The 22,436-nt window shown below is 34.1% G+C and overlaps 1 protein-coding gene across 1 annotated transcript; it reads left to right on the top strand.

Moving 5' to 3' along the window:
* The first annotated feature begins 5,303 nt into the window (after nucleotides 1–5,303).
* LOC128639483 (suprabasin-like) lies at nucleotides 5,304–17,268 on the top strand. The gene is made up of 7 exons (XM_053691624.1): nucleotides 5,304–5,499; nucleotides 6,149–6,202; nucleotides 8,233–8,286; nucleotides 13,585–13,638; nucleotides 14,902–14,955; nucleotides 16,537–16,590; nucleotides 17,123–17,268. Exons 1-7 carry the CDS (start codon nucleotides 5,346–5,348, stop codon nucleotides 17,164–17,166), a joined length of 468 nt encoding a protein of 155 aa, XP_053547599.1. The 5' UTR covers nucleotides 5,304–5,345; the 3' UTR covers nucleotides 17,167–17,268.
* The last annotated feature ends 5,168 nt before the right edge of the window (nucleotides 17,269–22,436 follow it).

Below are 22,436 nucleotides of genomic sequence, written 5' to 3' on the forward strand. Positions count from 1 at the left end.
AGCTGAAATTCTTTTTAATTCACTAGACCTACCTCCTTAATAAGAGTATAGTCTAAACATATCAATCAATTGAATAAATGAAATGCAGGTCCTAAATTGGGGAAACCCCGGGATTCTCTGTAAAGCGGGTCATGGGGCAAGGGGTGGGCATTCTCGATGGGTTGTGGGGTTTTGTTTTTTGTTTTTCTGTTGTTTATTTTTTTTTTTTTTTTTTCCCTTTCTCCTTTTTCCCCCTCTCCTTCCTTCTCTCCCTCTTGTCTTATAAAAGGTAACAATGGTAGATAAATGTAAAGTAGTTTCTTGGAATGTGGGAGGTATCTCAACACCTACTAAGAGAAAGGCTATTCTTGCTCAGCTACAGAAAACACAAACAGATATAGGCTTTATACAAGAAACACACCTAAGTACAGAGGAATCTTTAAAATTAAGAGCTTCATGGGTTAAGGAAGTTTATTTTGCACCCAGTGTGAGAAGAAAAAGGGGGGTGGCTATACTAATAGGGAAGAAAACTGATTTGGAGGTTATCCACTCTGAGGCCGATCCAGGGGGGAGGTATGTTCTATTAAAGATTAAAACCGCCCACAAGGTTTATACACTCTGTAATGTATACGGCCCCAATGTGCTTGATCCTGAATTCTGGGATACTCTTCAGTCTAAACTTATTATATATGCCACTGGGCATTTAATTATTGGGAGTGATTTTAATATGGCATCACAATGTCCAATAGACAGACTGAGATGTAACACCAAACGGTTGAAACAAAAAAAAGACAACCTGGAATCTAAGATGCTTAAGAAAATCATGCAGAACTTAGGAGTACGAGATATCTGGAGGGCACAAAACCTTGATGTCCAGAAATACACTTGTTTTTCCAAAGCCCATAAAACTCTTTCACGCATTGATATGTTCTTGATCGACGAACATATACCTATCTCTCAGGTCAAATCTGAAATAGCACAGATTACACTATCAGATCATGGTCCTATTTCCCTTGAACTTCAAAATATGCATTCACAACCTACCCCATCACGTTTTTTATTTCCTTATTTTTTGACGCCTGATTTTAAGTTTAAAAATTGGCTCAAAAGTAAATTTGAGGAATATGTGCATTTTAACAGCGAATATCTAGATCGTCCTGATATATTTTGGGAGGCTGCAAAAGCAGTGATGCGGGGGGAGATTATTGCCTATAAGGCTGCACTTTTGAAAAAGATGAGATTTAGAGAGAAGGAAGTAGGTAAATTTTTGATTAACTCATACAATCAATTTCTCATGAATAAAACTCCTTCAAATTGGGCGAAATATGTCCGTGCTAAAAATGAAAGGGATACATTTATATTGCAACAAGAGGCCCAAAAGGAACTGAAACTTCAGGCTAAAATGTACAGGTTTGGCAATAAATCTGGTAGAATGCTGGCTAAATTAGTAAGAAATGAGAAAAAGCAGTCAATTATTGAACAACTTCAATACAAAGGGAAACTATTGCTAAAATCTGAAGATATCTCACAGGCATTGTTTGAATATTTTCAAGAGCTCTATGCATCCAAATCATATGATATAATGAACTCTGATGAGTTCTGGAGTAAAATTATCTACCCCACACTATCAGCAGAAACTGCCGATATTTTAAACTCTCCCATTACTATAGAAGAAGTTGAGAAAGTAATTACTAAATTATCTTCAAACAAAGCAGCTGGCCCAGACGGACTTCCTAGTGAATTCTACAAAATACTATCCGCAGAAAGTGCCCCTTTGTTGTGTAATCTTTTCAATAATTTTTACATAAATGCTAAACCCGTTCCATCCTCCTTCGTTGCATCTTACACGACCTTAATACTAAAGCCTGGCAAAGATCCTAAATGTAAGGAATCATACAGGCCAATAGCCCTTTTGAATTCAGACTACAAAATTTTAACTACAATATTGGCATCTAGACTTCAGGGGGCACTGGGTAAAATCATTCACCTTGACCAAGCAGGATTTTTAAACAAACGCAACTCCTCTGCAAAAATTAGAGAGCTACTAGTTGTTACGGAGTACTTTGGTAATTTGTCGGGCTCAGAGGAGCGGGGAGAGGACGCCCCTGATCTTGCTATTCTATCTATTGATGCCGAAAAGGCTTTCGATTCTATCTTTCATAAACATATAATAACCTCATTAACGCAATTTGGCATTAGAGGTAATTTTTCTAAATTTGTAGAGAATTTATACAGCCAGCCCTCTACAAGACTCATAGTGAACAATAATCTTACACTTGATATATTACTGGGTAGGGGGACGCGTCAGGGGTGTCCCCTCTCCCCGCTTCTCTTTGATGTTTCTATTGAACCCCTAGCAATTTGGATAAGACAATTTCTTGAGGGTATAAGAATACATAATCACGAGATAAAAATTGGATTATATGCAGATGACCTACTTCTGTATGTGGCTAATACCAAAGTGAACATTCCCAAGCTGATTCACATAATGGACCACTTTGGATCCTTTTCTGGATATAAAGTGAACTTGACAAAATCGGAAATATTCTGGCTTAGGAAGAACGCTACATCTCTTTTAAATATACCTTTCCGGGAGGTCACAGATTCTTTTAAGTACCTGGGGATCTGTATCCCGGTTAACTCTTCAGATTTATATAATTTTAATATTCCACCGATATTGAAACATATTAGAGATAAACTTAAGTCATGGCAGAACTTACCTATATCAATCTCCGGTAGAATTGCTCTATTTAAAATGGTCCTCCTTCCAAAGTTGTTTTATATTCTTCAAAACACTCCGATAATTTTATTAGAAAAAGATATTCGTACACTTAATAGTTCACTTATACAGTTTTTGTGGCAGGGGAAAAGATCAAAGATTTCTTTTATCAAACTGTCAGTATCAAAGGAACATGGTGGACTTGCACTACCAGATCTAAGGCTTTATAATCTTTGCTTCTTGGCACGGATAGCAATTGACTGGATCTTACTCAATAATTATGTCTTAAATAATGAACTTGAAATAGACGTCTGCATCCCGTACCTTCCATCAGCATTATTACACTCTGTACCAAAAGAAGTACCTGCAGAAATTAAGAAATTGAAAACAATCTTTAATCCACTTAAGGCATGGCATAAAATCGCCAATCTCCTATCAATTAATGCTAATGCCTCCTTTTATCTGCCCTTAATAGGAAATCCGAAATTTCAAGCAGGCCTTAACTCTGCCGTCTTTAAAGGCTGGCATAATGCTGGCCTGAGTAAAGCTTATCAAATAATAGATAGGAATAGCGGATGCATTAAAACGTTTCAGGAATTAAAAATGGAATTTAATTTATCTAATAAAGATTTCTTTGCTTATCTGCAGGCAAGGCATTTTGTCTCGGAAATAACTAAGGAAAGGGGTTGGAGCTGGGGACTAGGAAAACTGGAAGACTGGCTTGTATTAGCCAGGAATGGACATATGTCAATAGCTCCTTGTTATCATTTCTTAAATGCTAGTAAAGGCCTTCCAATTTTATCCAAAATGGCAGCAGATTGGAACACATTAATCCCTCAGGGCAATGTTGAACCAAAGCTGCTTCAATTATCATTAAATAAAATTGCCCAGACCACACTTTCTGCCACCTGGCGTGAATCACAGGTTAAACTTCTTCATAGAGCTTATTTTACACCTGAGAGGGGCCTCAGATGTGGCAATTTTGGATTTAATAAGTGCCCCAAATGTGCATATCTTGCAGCAGATTTAACGCACATGTTCTGGGCATGTCCTAAAATAAGAAATTTCTGGCTCAAATTAGAATACTGGCTAAAAACCGTATTAAAGATAGCTCCTGTGACTTTAACATTTCTTCAAATAGTATTCTGTGTAAATAGGGAACCTGGTAAGCAAGTCAATGAAAAAGTAGTAATCTCTTCTATTCTGGCTACCAGGTATTTAATCTGCAAAAAATGGAAAAGTCGAGCACTTCCAAGTATTGTTGAAGTAAAGAACTGCATGAAAAAACAATGCATACTTGAGCAAAGGGATACTAATATAAACAATGAACAAGATATTAGGAAATTCTTTAGCAAATGGGCAATATTTTTAAAGATATTTCCCACTACTGAAATAAATCACATAATTTTTCCATTTCGACACTCAGAAACAGTCCTGCTAGGAAACTGGTAGGTGGCCAGAGGGAGATGCGGAGGGAGATCGGGTAAAGGGGGTTCCCCCAGCCCCCCATTTTTTTTTTTTTTGTTGTTTTGTTGTTTTTTTTTTTTTTTTTTTTTTTTGGAGAATAAAATAAAAAGCACCAACAGAGTATATTTACATAATTAATAGAGGTTAGTTTCTTCCAGATCTGGATTGGTCTTTTCATTTCCTTTACTTTTTGTCTATGTGAATATACATTATGCAGGTATTATTGCTGTTTTTATTTTTTAAGACCTCTTTTGCGGCTTGGAATGGAAAAGCCAATGCTGTTTTTGTATTATATTTACTCTGTTGGATTATAAATAAAGAATTAAAAAAAAAAAAAAAAATGACATGCCCTACCTGAATCATGAAAGTTTATTTTGGACTTGACTGTCCCTTTGATGCCTAAAGTGTGAAAGCCATTCTGCACTATTGTGATTATTACTTTCAGGATCTGTAAAGAGGATCTGCACTCTATTTGTCCCCCTTCTAAGGCATTTATTGCCATTCAAATACACTTAAATCCCAATAAGAACAACTTCCACAAGAGGTGGTAATGACAAACACTTTGGGGGAGAATACCTGGGATAAGCATAAGGCTTTCCTACAAACTAGATAAGTTTATACTTTTAGGAAAGTTTGGGAAGTCTTGTTGGGCCTATGGTTCTTATCTGCCATCAAAATTTATGTTTATATATTTTTATCAATATTCAAATGTTTTCATTCAATAGTCAAAAGTTAGCATTTGTTCCAAGCTGTGAGCCTTTTAGGTACAAATTGGCCATAGACTATGACCACTACTGTTCTATATTTGCAACCTTGTGGATATTTTATACTTTTAATAAACTAGAATGATAACATCACATTTAAGTATGTAATTTACAAAATTATATGATACAGCAGACGTTTTTATTGAAGAGTCATATAAACAATAGATTTTAAAGTGTGTAAATAGATGCTGAAGCTTTTAAGGCAACACCCAATATTAATGTTACAAGTCAGTGATTAATGCTATAACATTATGATAGCATGTATATTTCTGCAGGCTTGTAAAAGATGCTCATAGAAACGTCAACCAATGGAATAGCGAGTGGGACATAAAAGGAGATGCTTGCAATGGTGAAGTCAAACAGAACATCTCAGTGTCTCTGGGTTCTAGAAGGTTTGACCAAACCGAATACACACAATGTCTGGAGTTAAGGGAGGTCATGGCCAACAGAGCCAACAATGCCAGAAAGGGCAGTTCGGTCAGGAGAGTCAGCAGTGTCACCAAGGGCTGCAGAGTATAAGTCAGGGCAAAGATTTGTGCCAACAGCAGCAAAAAGGTGTTTGCCAGGATGGTAAGTAGACAACTAACGTAAGCTTTTGTTATTATGATTATTTTAAACAGATTGAGTAGAAGGTATTGAAGGCTGCATAAACTGAAATCTTAAAGGGATAGTCTGGTCAAATTTAAACTTTCATGATTCAGATAGAGCATGCAATTTTAAACAACTTTCTAATTTACTCCTATTATCACATTTTTCCTCGTTCTCTTGGTATCTTTATATGAAAATGCAGAAATGTAAACATAGGAGCCAGCCCATTTTTGGTTAGGCACCTGGGTAACGCTTTCTGATTGGTGTCTAAATGTAGCCACCAATCAGCAAGCGCTACCCAGGTGCTCAACCACAAATGGGCCAGCTCCTAAGATTACATTTAAATAAAGATACAGAGAGAACGAAGAAAAATTGATAATAGGAGTAAATTATAAAGTTGCTTAAAATTGCATGTTCTATCTGAATCATGAAAGTTTAATTTTTACTTGAGTGTCCCTTTAATGTAAAAAAATAAATTCTATACATTGTGTACATTAATGCACATGTATATAATCATATTTCCCTCTGGTATGTAAGCTGGGTTATTTTTCTTGCTAAATACATGGTATGAAATACATTACTGTTTGGGCAAAACCATTAATCATTAACATTGTGTGTTTCTTTATTTTAGCCTTTGGGGCTGGACAGCAGTGCCAGGAGCAAAGTAGCTTTGGATCTAAATCAGGTAAGAACAGAACTTCATATACAAAGCCAGGAAAAAGGCTATACTGTGTGGTCTATGAGATGTCCCCTTTTTGGTAGTTAGAACATTTTATTCTTGCACTAGTGCTTGCAAGTATAACCATGTCTTTAACCCCTGCAAATGTGTTAAACGCATAGTTAAAGTTAGCTCTAAAGCAGCCATGCGCCACTTGGACCTAGATAAACAAATCTGGTAAACTAATGACAAGAGGCATATGTATGTAGCTACCAATTGCCAGCTAGCTCCCAGTAATCAATTGCTATGCCTGAGCCTACCTATGTGTGCTTTTCAACAAAGGATTACCAAGAGAATGAAGTAAATTTGATCATAGAAGTAACTAGAAATGTCTCTTAAAAGTGCACTCTTTATCTGAATTATGAATGTTTAACTATTTTTAATGATTTAAGCCTGAATTAAAAGTTTATGAAACCAAACATTTTTCTCATGATTCAGATAGAACATGCAATTTAAAGGGATATGAAACATAAATTTTATATTTAATTAATTCACAGGCCAATCTAAATCCAAAAAATGGTTAAATACTATCACAATAATATAACTTTAATCTCTGTCCACCTGCAAAAAAGGTGCATTTTACTTGTAGTTTTAGCATTTTACTTCTAGTTTTAGCATTTTACTTTTACGTTTAGTTTTAGCATTTTACTTCTAGTTTTAGCATTGTACTTCTAGTTTTAGCATTGTTCTTCTAGTTTTAGCATTGTACTTCTAGTTTTAGCGTTTTACTTCTAGTTTTAGCATTTTGTAGTTTTAGCATTTTACTTTTTACTTGTAGTTTTAGCATTGTTCTTCTAGTTTTAGCATTGTTCTTCTAGTTTTAGCATTTTACTTCTAGTTTTAGCATTTTGTAGTTTTAGCATTTTACTTTTTACTTGTAGTTTTAGCATTTTACTTGTAGTTTTAGCATTTTACTTGCAGTTTTAGCATTTTACTTTTACTTTTAGTTTTAGCATTTTACTTGTAGTTTTAGCATTTTACTTCTAGTTTTAGCATTTTACTTTTACTTTTAGTTTTAGCATTTTTCTTCTAGTTTTAGCATTTTACTTCTAGTTCTAGCATTTTACTTCTAGTGTTAGCATTTTACTTCTAGTTTTAGCATTTTGTAGTTTTAGCATTTTACTTGTAGTTTTAGCATTTTACTTCTAGTTTTAGCATTGTTCTTCTAGTTTTAGCATTTTACTTTTAGTTTTAGCATTGTTCTTCTAGTTTTAGCATCTTACTTCAAGTTTTAGCATTTTACTTCTAGTTTTAGCATTTTGTAGTTTTAGCATTTTACTTGTAGTTTTAGCATTTTACTTTTTACTTTTAGTTTTAGCATTTTACTTGTAGTTTTAGCATTTTACTTGTAGTTTTAGCATTTTACTTTTTACTTTTAGTTTTAGCATTTTACTTGTAGTTTTAGCATTTTACTTTTACTTTTAGCATTTTACTTCTAGTTTCAGCATTGTACTTCTAGTTTTAGCATTTTACTTCTAATTTTAGCATTTTACTTCTAGTATTAGCATTTTACTTCTAGTTTTAGCATTTTACTTCTAGTTTTAGCATTTTGTAGTTTTAGCATTTTACTTCTAGTTTTAGCATTTTACTTTTTACTTTTAGTGTTAGCATTTTACTTCTAGTTTTAGCATTTTACTTTTACTTTTAGTTTTAGCATTTTACTTTTAGTTTTAGCATTTTACTTCTAATTTTAGCATTTTACTTCTAGTATTAGCATTTTACTTCTAGTTTTAGCATTTTACTTCTAGTTTTAGCATTTTGTAGTTTTAGCATTTTACTTCTAGTTTTAGCATTTTACTTTTTACTTTTAGTGTTAGCATTTTACTTCTAGTTTTAGCATTTTACTTTTACTTTTAGTTTTAGCATTTTACTTTTAGTTTTAGCATTTTACTTCTAGTGTTAGCATTTCACTTGTAATGTGTTTGCTAAATATGGAGTTTAAACGGCTTCTGCTAGAACAATAATTATTTAAATGCTCTCTGGCTTCTTTACTTTAGCATTTGGTGCTGGGCAGCAGTGTCAGGAGCAAAGCAGCTGTGGATCAAAATCAGGTAAAGTCAACATTTAATGCAGATGAGAAAAAAGGCAGATCTATATGGGCATTTTACTTCTAGTGTTAGCATTTTACTTCTAGTGTTAGCATTTTACTTGTAGTTTTAGCATTTTACTTCTAGTGTTAGCATTTTACTTGTAGTTTTAGCATTTTACTTCTAGTGTTAGCATTTTACTTCTAGTTTTAGCATTTTACTTCTAGTGTTAGCATTTTACTTCTAGTTTTAGCATGTTACTTCTAGAGTTAGCATTTTACTTCTAGTTTTAGCATTTTACTTCTAGTTTTAGCATGTTACTTCTAGAGTTAGCATTTTACTTCTAGTTTTAGCATTTTACTTCTAGTTTTAGCATGTTACTTCTAGAGTTAGCATTTTACTTCTAGTTTTAGCATTTTACTTCTAGTTTTAGCATTTTACTTGTAGTTTTAGAATTTGACTTCTAGTGTTAGCATTTTACTTCTAGTGTTAGCATTTTACTTATAGTTTTAGTATTTTACTTCTAGTGTTAGCATTTTACTTCTAATTTTAGCATTTTACTTCTAGTGTTAGCATTTTACTTCTAGTTTTAGCATTTTACTTGTAGTTTTAGCATTTTACTTGTAGTTTTAGCATTTTACTTCTAGTGTTAGCATTTTACTTCTAGTTTTAGCATGTTACTTCTAGAGATAGCATTTTACTTCTAGTTTTAGCATTTTACTTCTAATTTTAGCATTTTACTTCTAGTATTAGCATTTTACTTCTAGTTTTAGCATTTTACTTCTAGTTTTAGCATTTTGTAGTTTTAGCATTTTACTTCTAGTTTTAGCATTTTACTTTTTACTTTTAGTGTTAGCATTTTACTTCTAGTTTTAGCATTTTACTTCTAGTTTTAGCATTTTACTTTTACTTTTAGTTTTAGCATTTTACTTTTAGTTTTAGCATTTTACTTCTAGTGTTAGCATTTCACTTGTAATGTGTTTGCTAAATATGGAGTTTAAACGGCTTCTGCTAGAACAATAATTATTTAAATGCTCTCTGGCTTCTTTACTTTAGCATTTGGTGCTGGGCAGCAGTGTCAGGAGCAAAGCAGCTGTGGATCAAAATCAGGTAAAGTCAACATTTAATGCAGCTGACATAATAAGGCAGATCTTTCTGGGGTTATATAGATTTCCCATGTGTGGAGGGTTTCTGATCAAAGTTCCTCTTTGTAACTGGTGGTTATTGTTATTATTTTGTTTTTATAATTCAAAAGGACACTATACTCAGGTTAGTAGCTGATAGCATTGTATTCCAAACAGCTGCAGGAACACCCTTTCAAATGGGCTGGACTCTCTTCTTTATCCCACTCACTGAGCTGTTGATTTATGCTTCTGTCTCTTGTTTAAAAAGCCTTTCTATAGATGGCACTGCAGTACTGAAATGTTCAGTATAGGTGGCAGTTTCAACAGTAAAAACAGCTGTTTTAAATAGAAAAATAAAGTTTCAAATAGCAAACCAATTTTACACACTCCATCATTGGGAACACATTAAAGGGGGGAAGTTTTACACTACACTGTTCCTTTAATAGCCTGAATTAACATCCATTTAGTTAAATAATTAACCAAAATGTGCTGTTTTTGGAAAATGTATTAAATTGTTTGTTATTCCTATAATCTCTATATTAGCAGCTTAACTCCTTATATAAACAGCATACATGTTATCTCACACTCACCCCAGCCTATTCTTTCACATTCAATGATGTTTCTGGGGTCTATAATGTAAATGGATTAATCTCAATCTGAATTTAAGTACCACACTATAATATTTGTAAGAAGAAAAAATAGTAACACTAACAATTAAAAATATAACTTTATAATACTGTGCCTATTTAACTATAAATACAACCAGCACTTTTTTTTTTTTTTTTTTTAAAGTGCCAGCACTCATTGTTATGAGATGGCAGAAGTGGTGGTACTCCCCACTCAAAAACAACCCTGAATACAACACAAACAATAGAAATTCAGACTCTCTATCTTACTCACACACTCACTCACAGTCATACACACATTCTCACACACAAACACTCACACTCACACACATTCATATACACACTCGCAGACACCCTGTAACAAACACTCATCACACACACATTTTTACACTCATACACACATTCTCAGACACAAACACTCACACTCTCAGTTACCCTGTAACACACACTCACACACTAACATACTAACACACACTCACACACAAAATCTCACACTCACACATATTCTCACACTCACACACTCTCAGACACCCTGTAACACACACTCCCAAACTCACATACTAACACACACTCGCACTCACACACACAGTCTCACATTCACACACATTCTCACACACACTCATATACACACTCTCAGATACCCTGTAACACACACTCACATACTAACACACACTCACAATCACACACATTCTCACACTCGCACACACTCATACACACACTCTCAGACACCCTGTAACACACACTCACAAACTCACATACTAACACACACTCGCACTCACACACACAGTCTCACACTCACACACATTCTCACACACACTCTCAGACACCCTGTAACACACACACTCACATACTAACACAAACTCACACTCACACACACATTCTCACACTCACACTTTCTCACACTCACACACACTCATACATACACTCTCAGACACCCTGTAACACACTCACATACTAACACACACTCACACTCACACACACATTGTCACACTCACACACATTCTCACACTCACACACACTCATACACACACTCTCAGACACCCTGTAACACACGCTCACACACTCACAAACTAACACACACACACAGTCTCACACTCACACACATTCTCACACACACTTATATACACACTCTCAGACACCCTGTAACACACACTCACACACTTACATACTAACACACACTTGCACTCACACACACAGTCTCACAATCACACAAACTCATACACACACTCTCAGACACCCTGTAACACACACTCACACACTCACATACTAACACACACTCGCACTCACACACACATTCTCACACTCACACACATTCTCACACTCGCACACACTCATACACACACTCTCAGACACCCTGTAACACACACTCACATACTAACACACACTTGAACTCACACACACATTCTCACACTCACACATTCTCACACTCACACAAACTCTCAGACACCCTCTAACACACACTCACATACTAACACACTCTCATGCACACTGGAATACACTAGCACACACTTACACACACATACTCTCTCTCACACACACAATGTGTATCAGCACATTTCAATTATAAATAGAAGCATTTGTGCAAAGTACTTCTATTGGCAAAAATGCTTCTAGTGAAAGGCATTACTGTTTTTCAGCAGAATATGCACATATGTTGTGAGGGCCGTGCACCAGCATTAATGGTCAGAGAGCTGGTGGTGCTGTGTATTGCATCAGCAAAGACTTAAAGGGGCATAAACCCATTTTTTTATTTCATTATTTAAAAAGAGCATGCAATTTTAAACAACTTTCATATTTACTTCTATTATCTAATTTGCTTTGTTTTCTTTATATCCTTTGTTGAAAAGCATATCTAGGTAGGCTCAGTGGCTGCTGATTGGTGGTTGCACATAGATGCCTCATGTGATTTGGGTCACCCATGTAAATCACTATTTCTTCAACAAATGATATCTGAAGAATGAAGCAAATTTAATAATAGAAGTACATTGGAAAGTTGATTAAAATTGTATTATCTACCTGAATCATGAAAGAAACATTTGGGGTTTAATGTCCCTTTAATTTGTGCCATACAAATCACTGCTGACTCTCTGAGAAAGTGTAGTGTTTGAATGCTAGTGCACGGGCTCTCACAGCATATGTATGTATGCCGCTGAAAACCAGTAACAACTTTTGCTATAAGAATTTTTGCAAATGGAAGTGAGAAGCAAAAACATGTTTCTATTTAGAACAGAAATGTACCCGTGCACATGTAAATTGTAACCTTTCTATTCCTTTTACTATTGTTGCAGGGTCACATCACTGCTAGGGCTCCAAAGCTTCATCCACAGCTTAAAGGGACAGTATACACCAATTTTCACTTAACTGCATGTAATAGACACTACTATAAATAATATGCACAGATACTGATATAAAAATCCAGTATAAAACCGTTTAAAAACTTACTTAGAAGCTCCCAGTTTAGCTCTGTGAAATAGGTAGCTGGAACACACACTGCAAGTGGCAAATATCAGACACCCCCTTCCTTTGCATATGAAAAGACTCTTTGCACAAACAGGAGCAAGCTGGAGTAGGTATACGTCAGTATTCTCCTAAAACTTTGGGGCTTGGTTAGGAGACTGAAAATCAACTCAATGTTTTTTTAAAAATAAGCAAAACTATCATTTAAAAAAAACAAAACAGCTGTATAGGTTATATAAATGGATCATCTACAAAACATGTATGCAAAGAAAAATCTAGAGTATAATGTCCCTTTAATAAACTGAGCACTCTATGTCATCCTTCCTACCGGAACAGAATTCAAATATAATCCAGCTGTTTTATAAAAATATTTAAAGCAAAATGTTTAAAGCACACGTGTTAAAGAGTTATTAGTAAATATGGTAAAAGTATTTTTTATTTAATCTCTGTCCACCTGCAAAAAAATGTGCATTTTACTTCTAGTTTTAGCATTTTACTTCTAGTGTTAGGATTTTACTGCTAGTGTTAGGATTTTACTTCTAGTTTTAACATTTTACTTCTAGTGTTAGCATTTTACTTCTAGTTTTAGCATTTTACTTCTAGTGTTAGCATTTTACTTCTAGTGTTAGCATTTTACTTCTAGTTTTAACATTTTACTTCTAGTGTTAGCATTTTACTTCTAGTGTTAGCATTTTACTTCTAGTTTTAGCATTTTACTTCTAGTGTTAGAATTTTACTTATAGTTTTAACATTTTACTTCTAGTGTTAGCATTTTACTTCTAGTGTTAGCATTTTACTTCTAGTTTTAACATTTTACTTCTAGTGTTAGCATTTTACTTCTAGTGTTAGCATTTTACTTCTAGTTTTAACATTTTACTTCTAGTGTTAGCATTTTACTTCTAGTGTTAGCATTTTACTTCTAGTGTTAGCATTTTACTTCTAGTTTTAGCATTTTACTTCTAGTGTTAGAATTTTACTTATAGTTTTAGCATTTTACTTCTAGTGTTAGCATTTTACTTATAGTTTTAGCATTTTACTTCTAGTTTTAGCATTTTACTTATAGTTTTATAGTTATAACATAATTATTTAAATGCTCTCTGGCTTCTTTACTTTAGCATTCGGTGCTGGGCAGCAGTGTCAGGAGCAAAGCAGCTGTGGATCAAAATCAGGTAAAGTCAACATTTAATGCAGATGAGAAAAAAGGCAGATCTATATGGGCATTTTACTTCTAGTGTTAGCATTTTACTTCTAGTGTTAGCATTTTACTTCTAGTGTTAGCATTTTACTTCTAGTGTTAGCATTTTACTTGTAGTTTTAGCATTTTACTTCTAGTGTTAGCATTTTACTTGTAGTTTTAGCATTTTACTTCTAGTGTTAGCATTTTACTTCTAGTTTTAGCATTTTACTTCTAGTGTTAGCATTTTACTTCTAGTTTTAGCATGTTACTTCTAGAGTTAGCATTTTACTTCTAGTTTTAGCATTTTACTTCTAGTTTTAGCATGTTACTTCTAGAGTTAGCATTTTACTTCTAGTTTTAGCATTTTACTTCTAGTTTTAGCATGTTACTTCTAGAGTTAGCATTTTGCTTCTAGTTTTAGCATTTTACTTCTAGTTTTAGCATTTTACTTGTAGTTTTAGAATTTGACTTCTAGTGTTAGCATTTTACTTCTAGTGTTAGCATTTTACTTATAGTTTTAGTATTTTACTTCTAGTGTTAGCATTTTACTTCTAATTTTAGCATTTTACTTCTAGTGTTAGCATTTTACTTCTAGTTTTAGCATGTTACTTCTAGAGATAGCATTTTACTTTTAGTTTTAGCATTTTACTTCTAGTTTTAGCATTTTACTTGTAGTTTTAGCATTTTACTTGTAGTTTTAGCATTTTACTTCTAGTGTTAGCATTTTACTTCTAGTTTTAGCATGTTACTTCTAGAGATAGCATTTTACTTTTAGTTTTAGCATTTTACTTCTAGTTTTAGCATTTTACTTGTAGTTTTAGCATTTTACTTGTAGTTTTAGCATTTTACTTCTAGTGTTAGCATTTTACTTCTAGTTTTAGCATGTTACTTCTAGTTTTAGCATGTTACTTCTAGTGTTAGCATTTTACTTTTAGTTTTAGCATTTTACTTCTAGTGTTAGCATTTTACTTTTAGTTTTAGCATGTTACTTCTAGTTTTAGCATGTTACTTCTAGAGATAGCATTTTACTTCTAGTTTTAGCATTTTACTTCTAGTTTTAGCATTTCACTTGTAGTTTTAGCATTTTACTTCTAGTGTTAGCATTTTACTTTTAGTTTTAGCATTTTACTTTTAGTTTTAGCATTTTACTTTTAGTTTTAGCATTTCACTTGTAGTTTATTTGCTAAATATAGAGTTTAAACGGCTTCTGCTAGAACAATAATTATTTAAATGCTCTCTGGCTTCTTTACTTTAGCATTCGGTGCTGGGCAGCAGTGTCAGGAGCAAAGCAGCTGTGGATCAAAATCAGGTAAAGTCAACATTTAATGCAGATGAGAAAAAAGGCAGATCTATATGGGATTACAAAGATTTCTTATTTCTGGAGGGTTTCTGATATAAGTTCATCACTGCTGACTCTCTGAGAAAGTGTAGTGTTTGAATGCTGGTGCATAGGCCCTCACAGCATATGTATGTATACCGCTGGAAACCAGTAATAGCTGTTGCTATAAGCATTTTTGCAAATGGAAGCATAAAGCAATAAATGTTTCTATTTAGAATGGAAATGCACCCATAAATTTTAACCTTTCTATTCATTTAACTAGTGTTGCAGGGTCACTGCACTGTTAGGGCTCAAAAGCTTCATCCACAGCTTAATAAATGGAGCACTTTATCTATGTCCTCCTTCCTAATGAAACAGAATTTAAATTTAATGCAGCTGTTTTATGTTTAAATTTGTATTGAAATTAGAATAAGTGCAAGTGTGTTCACAAATCATGCTTATGAATAGATACGTTACTGGTTAATACCTCCCTCCTCTCTGTTAGGGAAAAGTAGTTGTTGTTTTTTAACATAAAATAAAGAAAAAAATTACATTGTCAAATGTAACCACAGGCAATAAAGTGTGTATTTAAGGGTATCGCTGTGGTTAAAGGGACATTCTACACCAGAATTGGTATTGTTTTAAAAGATAGATAATCCCTTGTTTACCCATTCCCCAGTTTTGCATAACCAACACAGTTATATTTATATATTTTTTACCTCTGTGATTATCTTGTATCTAAGCCTCTGCAGACTGCCCCTTTATTTGTTCTTTTGACAGACTTGCAGTTTAGCCAATCAGTGATGGCTCCCAGGTAACTTCACGTGCACGAGCACAGTGTTATCTATATGAAAAACATGAACTAACACCCTCTAGTGGTGAAAAACCTGTTAAAATGCATTCTTAAGAGGCGGCCTTCAAGGTCTAAGAAATTAGCATATGAACCTCCTAAGTTAAGCTTTCAACTAAGAATACCAAGAGAACAAAGAAAAATTGGTGATAAAAGTAAATTGGAAAATTGTTTAAAATAACATGCCCTATTTTTTGGACTAGACTGTCCCTTTAAGCACAGTACTGGAAGCAAAATGCATGAGAAGTGTTTCTAATTTGCATAGCTTACCCAGAGTTCCCCGTTCTGATGTAGACAAATTAGACTCATCATGAAAGGGTTAATAGACGCCAAACTGCTGTCCAGTAGTGGTTTTGTTTTTGCTGATCCTACCCAATTCAGGTGATCACTGTGTTTAAACACAGTACTGGTAACAAAAAAATATGAGGTATGAATTATACTTAATTTTTTTTTTTCTTTGACATTAAGCGTGAGATATTGTATATATAATTTGCATACCTTACCCAGAATTCCCTGGTGCATTGGTAACTCACTATATACAGAGTACTTCTGGGAAAAAGCACACAGTGATATTTGCTTAGATGTGCTAAAGGTCTATACAATAATTCTATTGCTCATATACAGTATATATATATTTATGTATGGGTGTGTGAGGTTTTACATATATTACTGTTCGGAATAAAATAATAACCACTTAAACTATGTTTGATTCAATTTTTTAGCATTCGGTGATGGGCAGCAATGTCAGGAGAAAAGCAGCTGTGGATCAAAATCAGGTGAAAGCCAAAAGAGGGAAATGAGAAATTACTGAGGGGGAGGGTGCCTTAGAGATTTCCTTTAAAAGGATATAAAACCCATAATTTATCTTTCATGATTAAGACAGAACATGCAATTTGAACAGCTTTCCAATTTACTTCTATTATCTAATTTGCTTTATTCTCTTGGTATCCTTTGTTGAAAAGCATAAATAGGTAGGCTCAGGAGCAACAATTCACTACTGGGAGCTAGCTGCTGATTGGTGGCAGCACTTATATCCAACTGGCTCACCTGGTGATGTGTTCAGCTACCTCCCAGTAGTGTATTGTTGCTCCTTTAACAAACGATAAGATAATTAAGCAAATATGATAATAGAATTAATTTGGAAAGCTCTTTAAAACTGTATGCTCTATGAATCATGAAAGTTAATTTTCGGGTTTTATTCCCTTTAATTTCGTTTAGTTAGCTTCAATAAAAATGTCATTGTTACTTGGAGCATATATTTTATTCAAAATGTAAAATTATGTTGTACATTCTTTTTCTGTTTTTTAGATGCTTGCCAGAGCCAGGCCAAAGCTCAGGGAGTCAAGAAGTAAACTTCATATCATCTGCGATGGCTGGTGCTTAGCATCACAGCACTCACTATTTACATGATTGTTCTCTGAAATTAAAAATAAATTAAATTATTATTACTGCAATGCTCATGAGTATTGTCCTTCATTCCAACTTCATTCTGCTCACTGATATTAAAATATAATCTATTTTATAATGAAATCCTCATGAGTTCCTCGAAGGAGGGTTTTTTTATGCCACACAGGGATTATTTTACGGTCAAGGGGAGGGGCTTAGGTGCTGATTGGCAGAAGTTGGGGGTGCTATTGAAGAATTGTATGTGTGAGGTGGTTGGGTGCTTGCTCTTAAAGGGACATGGAACCAAAAAAAAATATTCCATGATTCAGATAGAGAATACAATTTTAAACAACTTTCCAATTTACTTCTATTATTTAATTTGCTTCCTTCTCTTGTTATGCTTTGCTGAATGATTTATCTAGGAAAACTCAGGAGCAGCAAAGAACCTAGGTTCTAGCTGCTGATTGGTGGCTGCATATGTATATATATATATATATATATATATATATATATATACTGATTGTCATTGGCTCACCCATGTGTTAAGTTAGCAACCAGTAGTGTATTGATGCTCATTCAAAGAAACATACCAAGAGAATGAAAAAAAAAACATAATAGTAAATTAAAAACTTGCTTAAAATTGTCTGCTCTTTCATGAAAGAAAAAAAAAATGGGTTTTATATCCCTTTAAGTGGCAAGAAATGGAGGTAGGTAATTATGAAGTGAACCCTGATAGGATATTAGATTATCTTTAGAGGCCTGGCATTATGTGCTGATCAAAGGACCATATTACCTATATGCTGCATGTATAGAAAGTGATACATTATATATAAAGCCAGCTAGAAAACAGCACATGAACATTTCTATGTAAAAAAGGGAGCTATCTCAATGTAACACTTCCCCAGTAGACACATTCCATTGTACAGAGAATTTAAAGGGACGTGAAACCCTCATGATTAATATTAGAAGAAAAAACTCACCCACCTAAGAATGAACAAAAGCTGGAAAATGATCAATACTTGTTTGAAAAGGTAGTGTCACTCGTGGTACAGACTCTTTTAACCCAGCACCAAAATAATAGGTAATGCTACTTTAAAAAAATAAAATAAAAAAGTAAAAATACTAAATTCATAAACCCCATATTTTGTTCACTTTAACCAGTGAGTTGCAGTTGTATCATTTTAGACATCCATAGCTAATGTCTCCTTCTTATGTTTGGGGCCCAGAGTAATTTACTGGGATCCATTCACAGTTGAGGGCATCTCTATATTTTCTAATGTCCATGCAAATTATTCTGGTGTCGCCCAAAGTATTATAAGGAGAGACCAGACATGGTAGGGAAACCTGTCAGGCTGACAGTGCTACCAATCTGTGAAAGTCTTGTAAGATGAATGTGGTGGTTGGGAATCTTGGTATTAGAAAGCAAACGAGATGAGCGCTGTAAGGTTAATAGGAATTTAGGTAGAGGCTTCACATCATTATGTCTGGAGCTTGCTGCAAAAACAAATTAAAGAAGCAGAACCAGCCCCCACAGATGTAATTCAGAAATACATAGGACTCTACAACAAAACATGATTTAACAGAAGATGTGGAGAAACCTATTTTTTACAAATGAAGATGGATAGAGTTTGCAGAGCAAAATGTATCTCTTAGCTTCCCCATAGAAGAAGATACAGACCTATTATCCTCTTTACAATGATGAAACATTTAAAGGGACAGTCTACTTGAAAATTGTTATTGTGTAAAAAAAAAAAAGAAGATAATTCCTTTTTTTACCCATTCTCCAATTTTGCATAACCAACACTGTTATATTAATTAACACACTTTTTTACTGTGATTATCTGTATCTTAGCCTTTGCAGACTGCCCCTTATCCTAACCAAGTGTGGGTTCATGAATGACTCTACAAAGGAGCTGCCCAAAAGACCATCACTGATAAACAAAGCTTGTAAAGATGCTAACATTTAAAAACAAAATACAGCCAAATTCCTCACTAAGCCATCCCACGAAAGAGGATGTTCTTTCCTGAATTTGGTCAGCCAATAAACATAGAGTTATTACCATGCAATTTGAATATTCACAATAGCAATATGAGCGTCATCACACACGCGCAGTCTGTTTCTTTATTAAACGCATGCGTAATACCACTTGTGAAGAAGTAGCTTACCAATGCAGGTCATGGAATCGCACATGCACACATTAAACATATAGCGCTAAGCTTGCCACCTAAATAATAGTGATGGGCACTTACATATCTAGTCCATACTACCAGTTACACCAATCATGTGTGATCTAAAGAACTCCTCAGAAATACAGCTTTGTCTTTCGTTGCAGGATTTGTTTTATTGAAGAGCTTTTTGTTTCATTTGTGGATGGCTTGTTAATAAAGTATATATATATATATATATATATATATATGTATAATATCTGACAGTGTATATAGATGTGTTACAGTGAATTCATTATCATGTTTATTTTAGTGTTACGGAATCTGCTGACACTCTACAAATAACTGATAATAATAATATTTTATACAATAAAATATATTTAGTTTTTTTATACAAATGATGTGTCAGTGCATAACTTCTTTATCTTACTGATTCTTAAAGGGAGTCACATACAAAGTATCAAGATTGATCATTATATGCAATTAATATTTATGAATTCCAATATAAATTAGGTGTGTTATGTAATTTAATAAAATAATATATTTTATATAAAAAAGACAATTTGAGCCTCTGACAAGAGAACAATGTGCATACACAATATAAATTATTTTAATAAAAATGTATTCTATAATAATAATTACAAGTGTTTCTATAAACTTACTGCTCGTTAGTCAAGGAGTATTAGCTAACCTCATACCGCTACACTTATCTGCAGCGCGGCAGCAACGATCCTCCCGCTGTCTCTATCAGCGCTCTGTTACATCCAAAACCGATCCTTCTTGGATCCACACGGCCACCGTAGCTGACAGGATAACATCACAAGCCAGATATGAGCTTAAAGATGGCAGACACTGCACCTACCCAGGTAGCCCCCGGTGATAGGACGCGCATAATGAATCCCACAGGGGGGTTAGAAATAATTAAATATTCAGGTGCAAATTGCACAAAAACAGAGCATTTTTAAAATGGTAATTATTTGAGCAAATATTTTAATAATGACGATCAAATGAACTTTTTTTAAGGTTTCACATCTCTTTAAACCTCCTGCTGCTGACCACAAAGACACCTAGGTTATGGGTCATACAACCTCTCCTGCGGACACAAAAATTCCTTTTACTCTAGAGTGGTCACCACTGATCTCAATATTATATAAAGTTGATAATATTGAATGGATGTTATAACATTGTATACCTTTATATTATTGTTCTGTTGGCATTAAAAAGATCTTTATTATAGACACTAAAATAAAATATTGGGTTCATTCAAATTTGTACTTTGCATTATTAACTGTAATTAATCTGTATTCCATGTTTATCTTCCCATTGTACACGTTCCCTAATCTTTTGTACTCTAACAAACATCTATCTCTATTGTTTTCAAGTGCCACAAAATATATTGCAGAACTCAGAACATCAGGGGAGTATCCCTGCAGTACTCCTTATACATTGTCAAAGCACCAGAAAACACTGGGTAACATATGCAAAAAAGATATACAATGCATGCATTTTCATTTCAGCACTCTGTTTAACCTCATAAATCCCCTTATAGAGACATTGCAGCAAAAACAAAACCCCATCCAGGACAGCCAGTTCCATCTTATAACCTCCACACAAATATTGTTACTAGCCAAAAAAACTAACTTAAAGGGACAGTTCACCTAAAAATATTCTTCCATTTAAATTATTCCCAATGATCCATTTTACCTGCTAGAATGCATTAAATTGTTTACAAGTAGCTCCTTTACTCCTTTTTAAGCATTAGAAATAGCTGATTTAGCCTGTGTTATAGCCACCTATACTGAAAGTTTTGATGCTGGAGTATATGCTATTGACAAGCATAAGTAAACACAGCCAGCAGAAGAGGTTACACTCTCAGTGGGCTGCAGTGACTGACAATTGCTGGAATCCATGGTGCAAGATTACGACAATGTTGTTTACCGTAATTCCAGACATCAAACTGGTGTTCAATATCTGGATATTCTTCCCGTAAAATTTTTACAAATGCTGACGTGTCTGTCAGTAGCTATTTGTAAAATTGCCAAATTTTCATTTAAAATCTTGTTCATAGTTCTTCTGATGACCTTGGCCTCCAAGGCTACAGATGAAGACGCTTCACTCACTTGGATGACATTGAAGTCCACAATTTTTTTGGACTCATCCTCTATCATCGTATAAGTGCAGTATTTAGCACTATACCCAGGGCTATCACATTGCCCATCTCCGCATAATGTGACACCACGGTCTTTAATGTTATTGATATTTTGAGTACGATCTTGTATCCAATGGTAATGTATGGTCTGGAACAGGTATTTACTTTGAATATTATAGTAAGTCTGTTTACAAATTGTTTGTAAACTGAATTCTTTTATTTTTTCGAAATGGTTCCTGCTAAACAGTATGGAAGCACAAAAAAGTAAGTTACCAACAGGAATTTTACCAATGGTTGGTTGGCTCTTCCAATGTTGTGACCATCCAGACATTCTCCTTCCACAATGCTTCCCAATGTTGTCTTGTTTTTAGAGATAACCGGAGCATTACACATGGGTATACTACATGGTAAGAATTTTAAAAGGTAATCAATATTTTTATCAAATACTACATATTTTTCCTCTTTCACCATTTCTTCTACTGTTGGTTCTGAATGGAAGCTGAAGTCTTTATCTGTTACCATTGAGTTTTCGGGAGTATAGTTTGGATCCTGGACAATGGAGTTATGTAGATGGCTGTTTGAAAGTGCACTCTCAACCATACTGTTCTTAATGTCATCAAATTGACCTGGAGAAGATGGGAAAATTGGTGACATATTATCCACAACCGGGGAAAGAGTTTCTTCTGTATTTTGAACAAATTGAGTACTTTACATGAATCCAGAAAATTTTAAATTGTCAGTCTGTATAGATTTATCTTCTGAAATATGTATATTACCCATTGTCCATGTATATGCATCTTTTGGTGTACATAAATCAACAGTTGATGTAAAATTGTGTCTCTTACCAAGCATTTTATCTGTTTGTGTTCTACATGATGATGTACCATAAAACCTTTGGAACTGGGTTTCCTTTTGGAATCT

Source organism: Bombina bombina, chromosome 9 (assembly GCF_027579735.1).
Source record: "Bombina bombina isolate aBomBom1 chromosome 9, aBomBom1.pri, whole genome shotgun sequence".
In the NCBI taxonomy this organism is placed as follows: Eukaryota; Metazoa; Chordata; class Amphibia; order Anura; family Bombinatoridae; genus Bombina; species Bombina bombina.

Excerpts from the sequence above, each read along its gene's own strand:
- LOC128639483 (XM_053691624.1), top strand. The coding sequence starts at position 5,346 with ATGTCTGGAGTTAAGGGAGGTCATGGCCAACAGAGCCAACAATGCCAG. Across the intron at positions 6,203-8,232 it reads TAGCTTTGGATCTAAATCAG|CATTTGGTGCTGGGCAGCAG; the intron begins GTAAGAACAGAA and ends TCTTTACTTTAG. Across the intron at positions 14,956-16,536 it reads CAGCTGTGGATCAAAATCAG|CATTCGGTGATGGGCAGCAA; the intron begins GTAAAGTCAACA and ends TCAATTTTTTAG.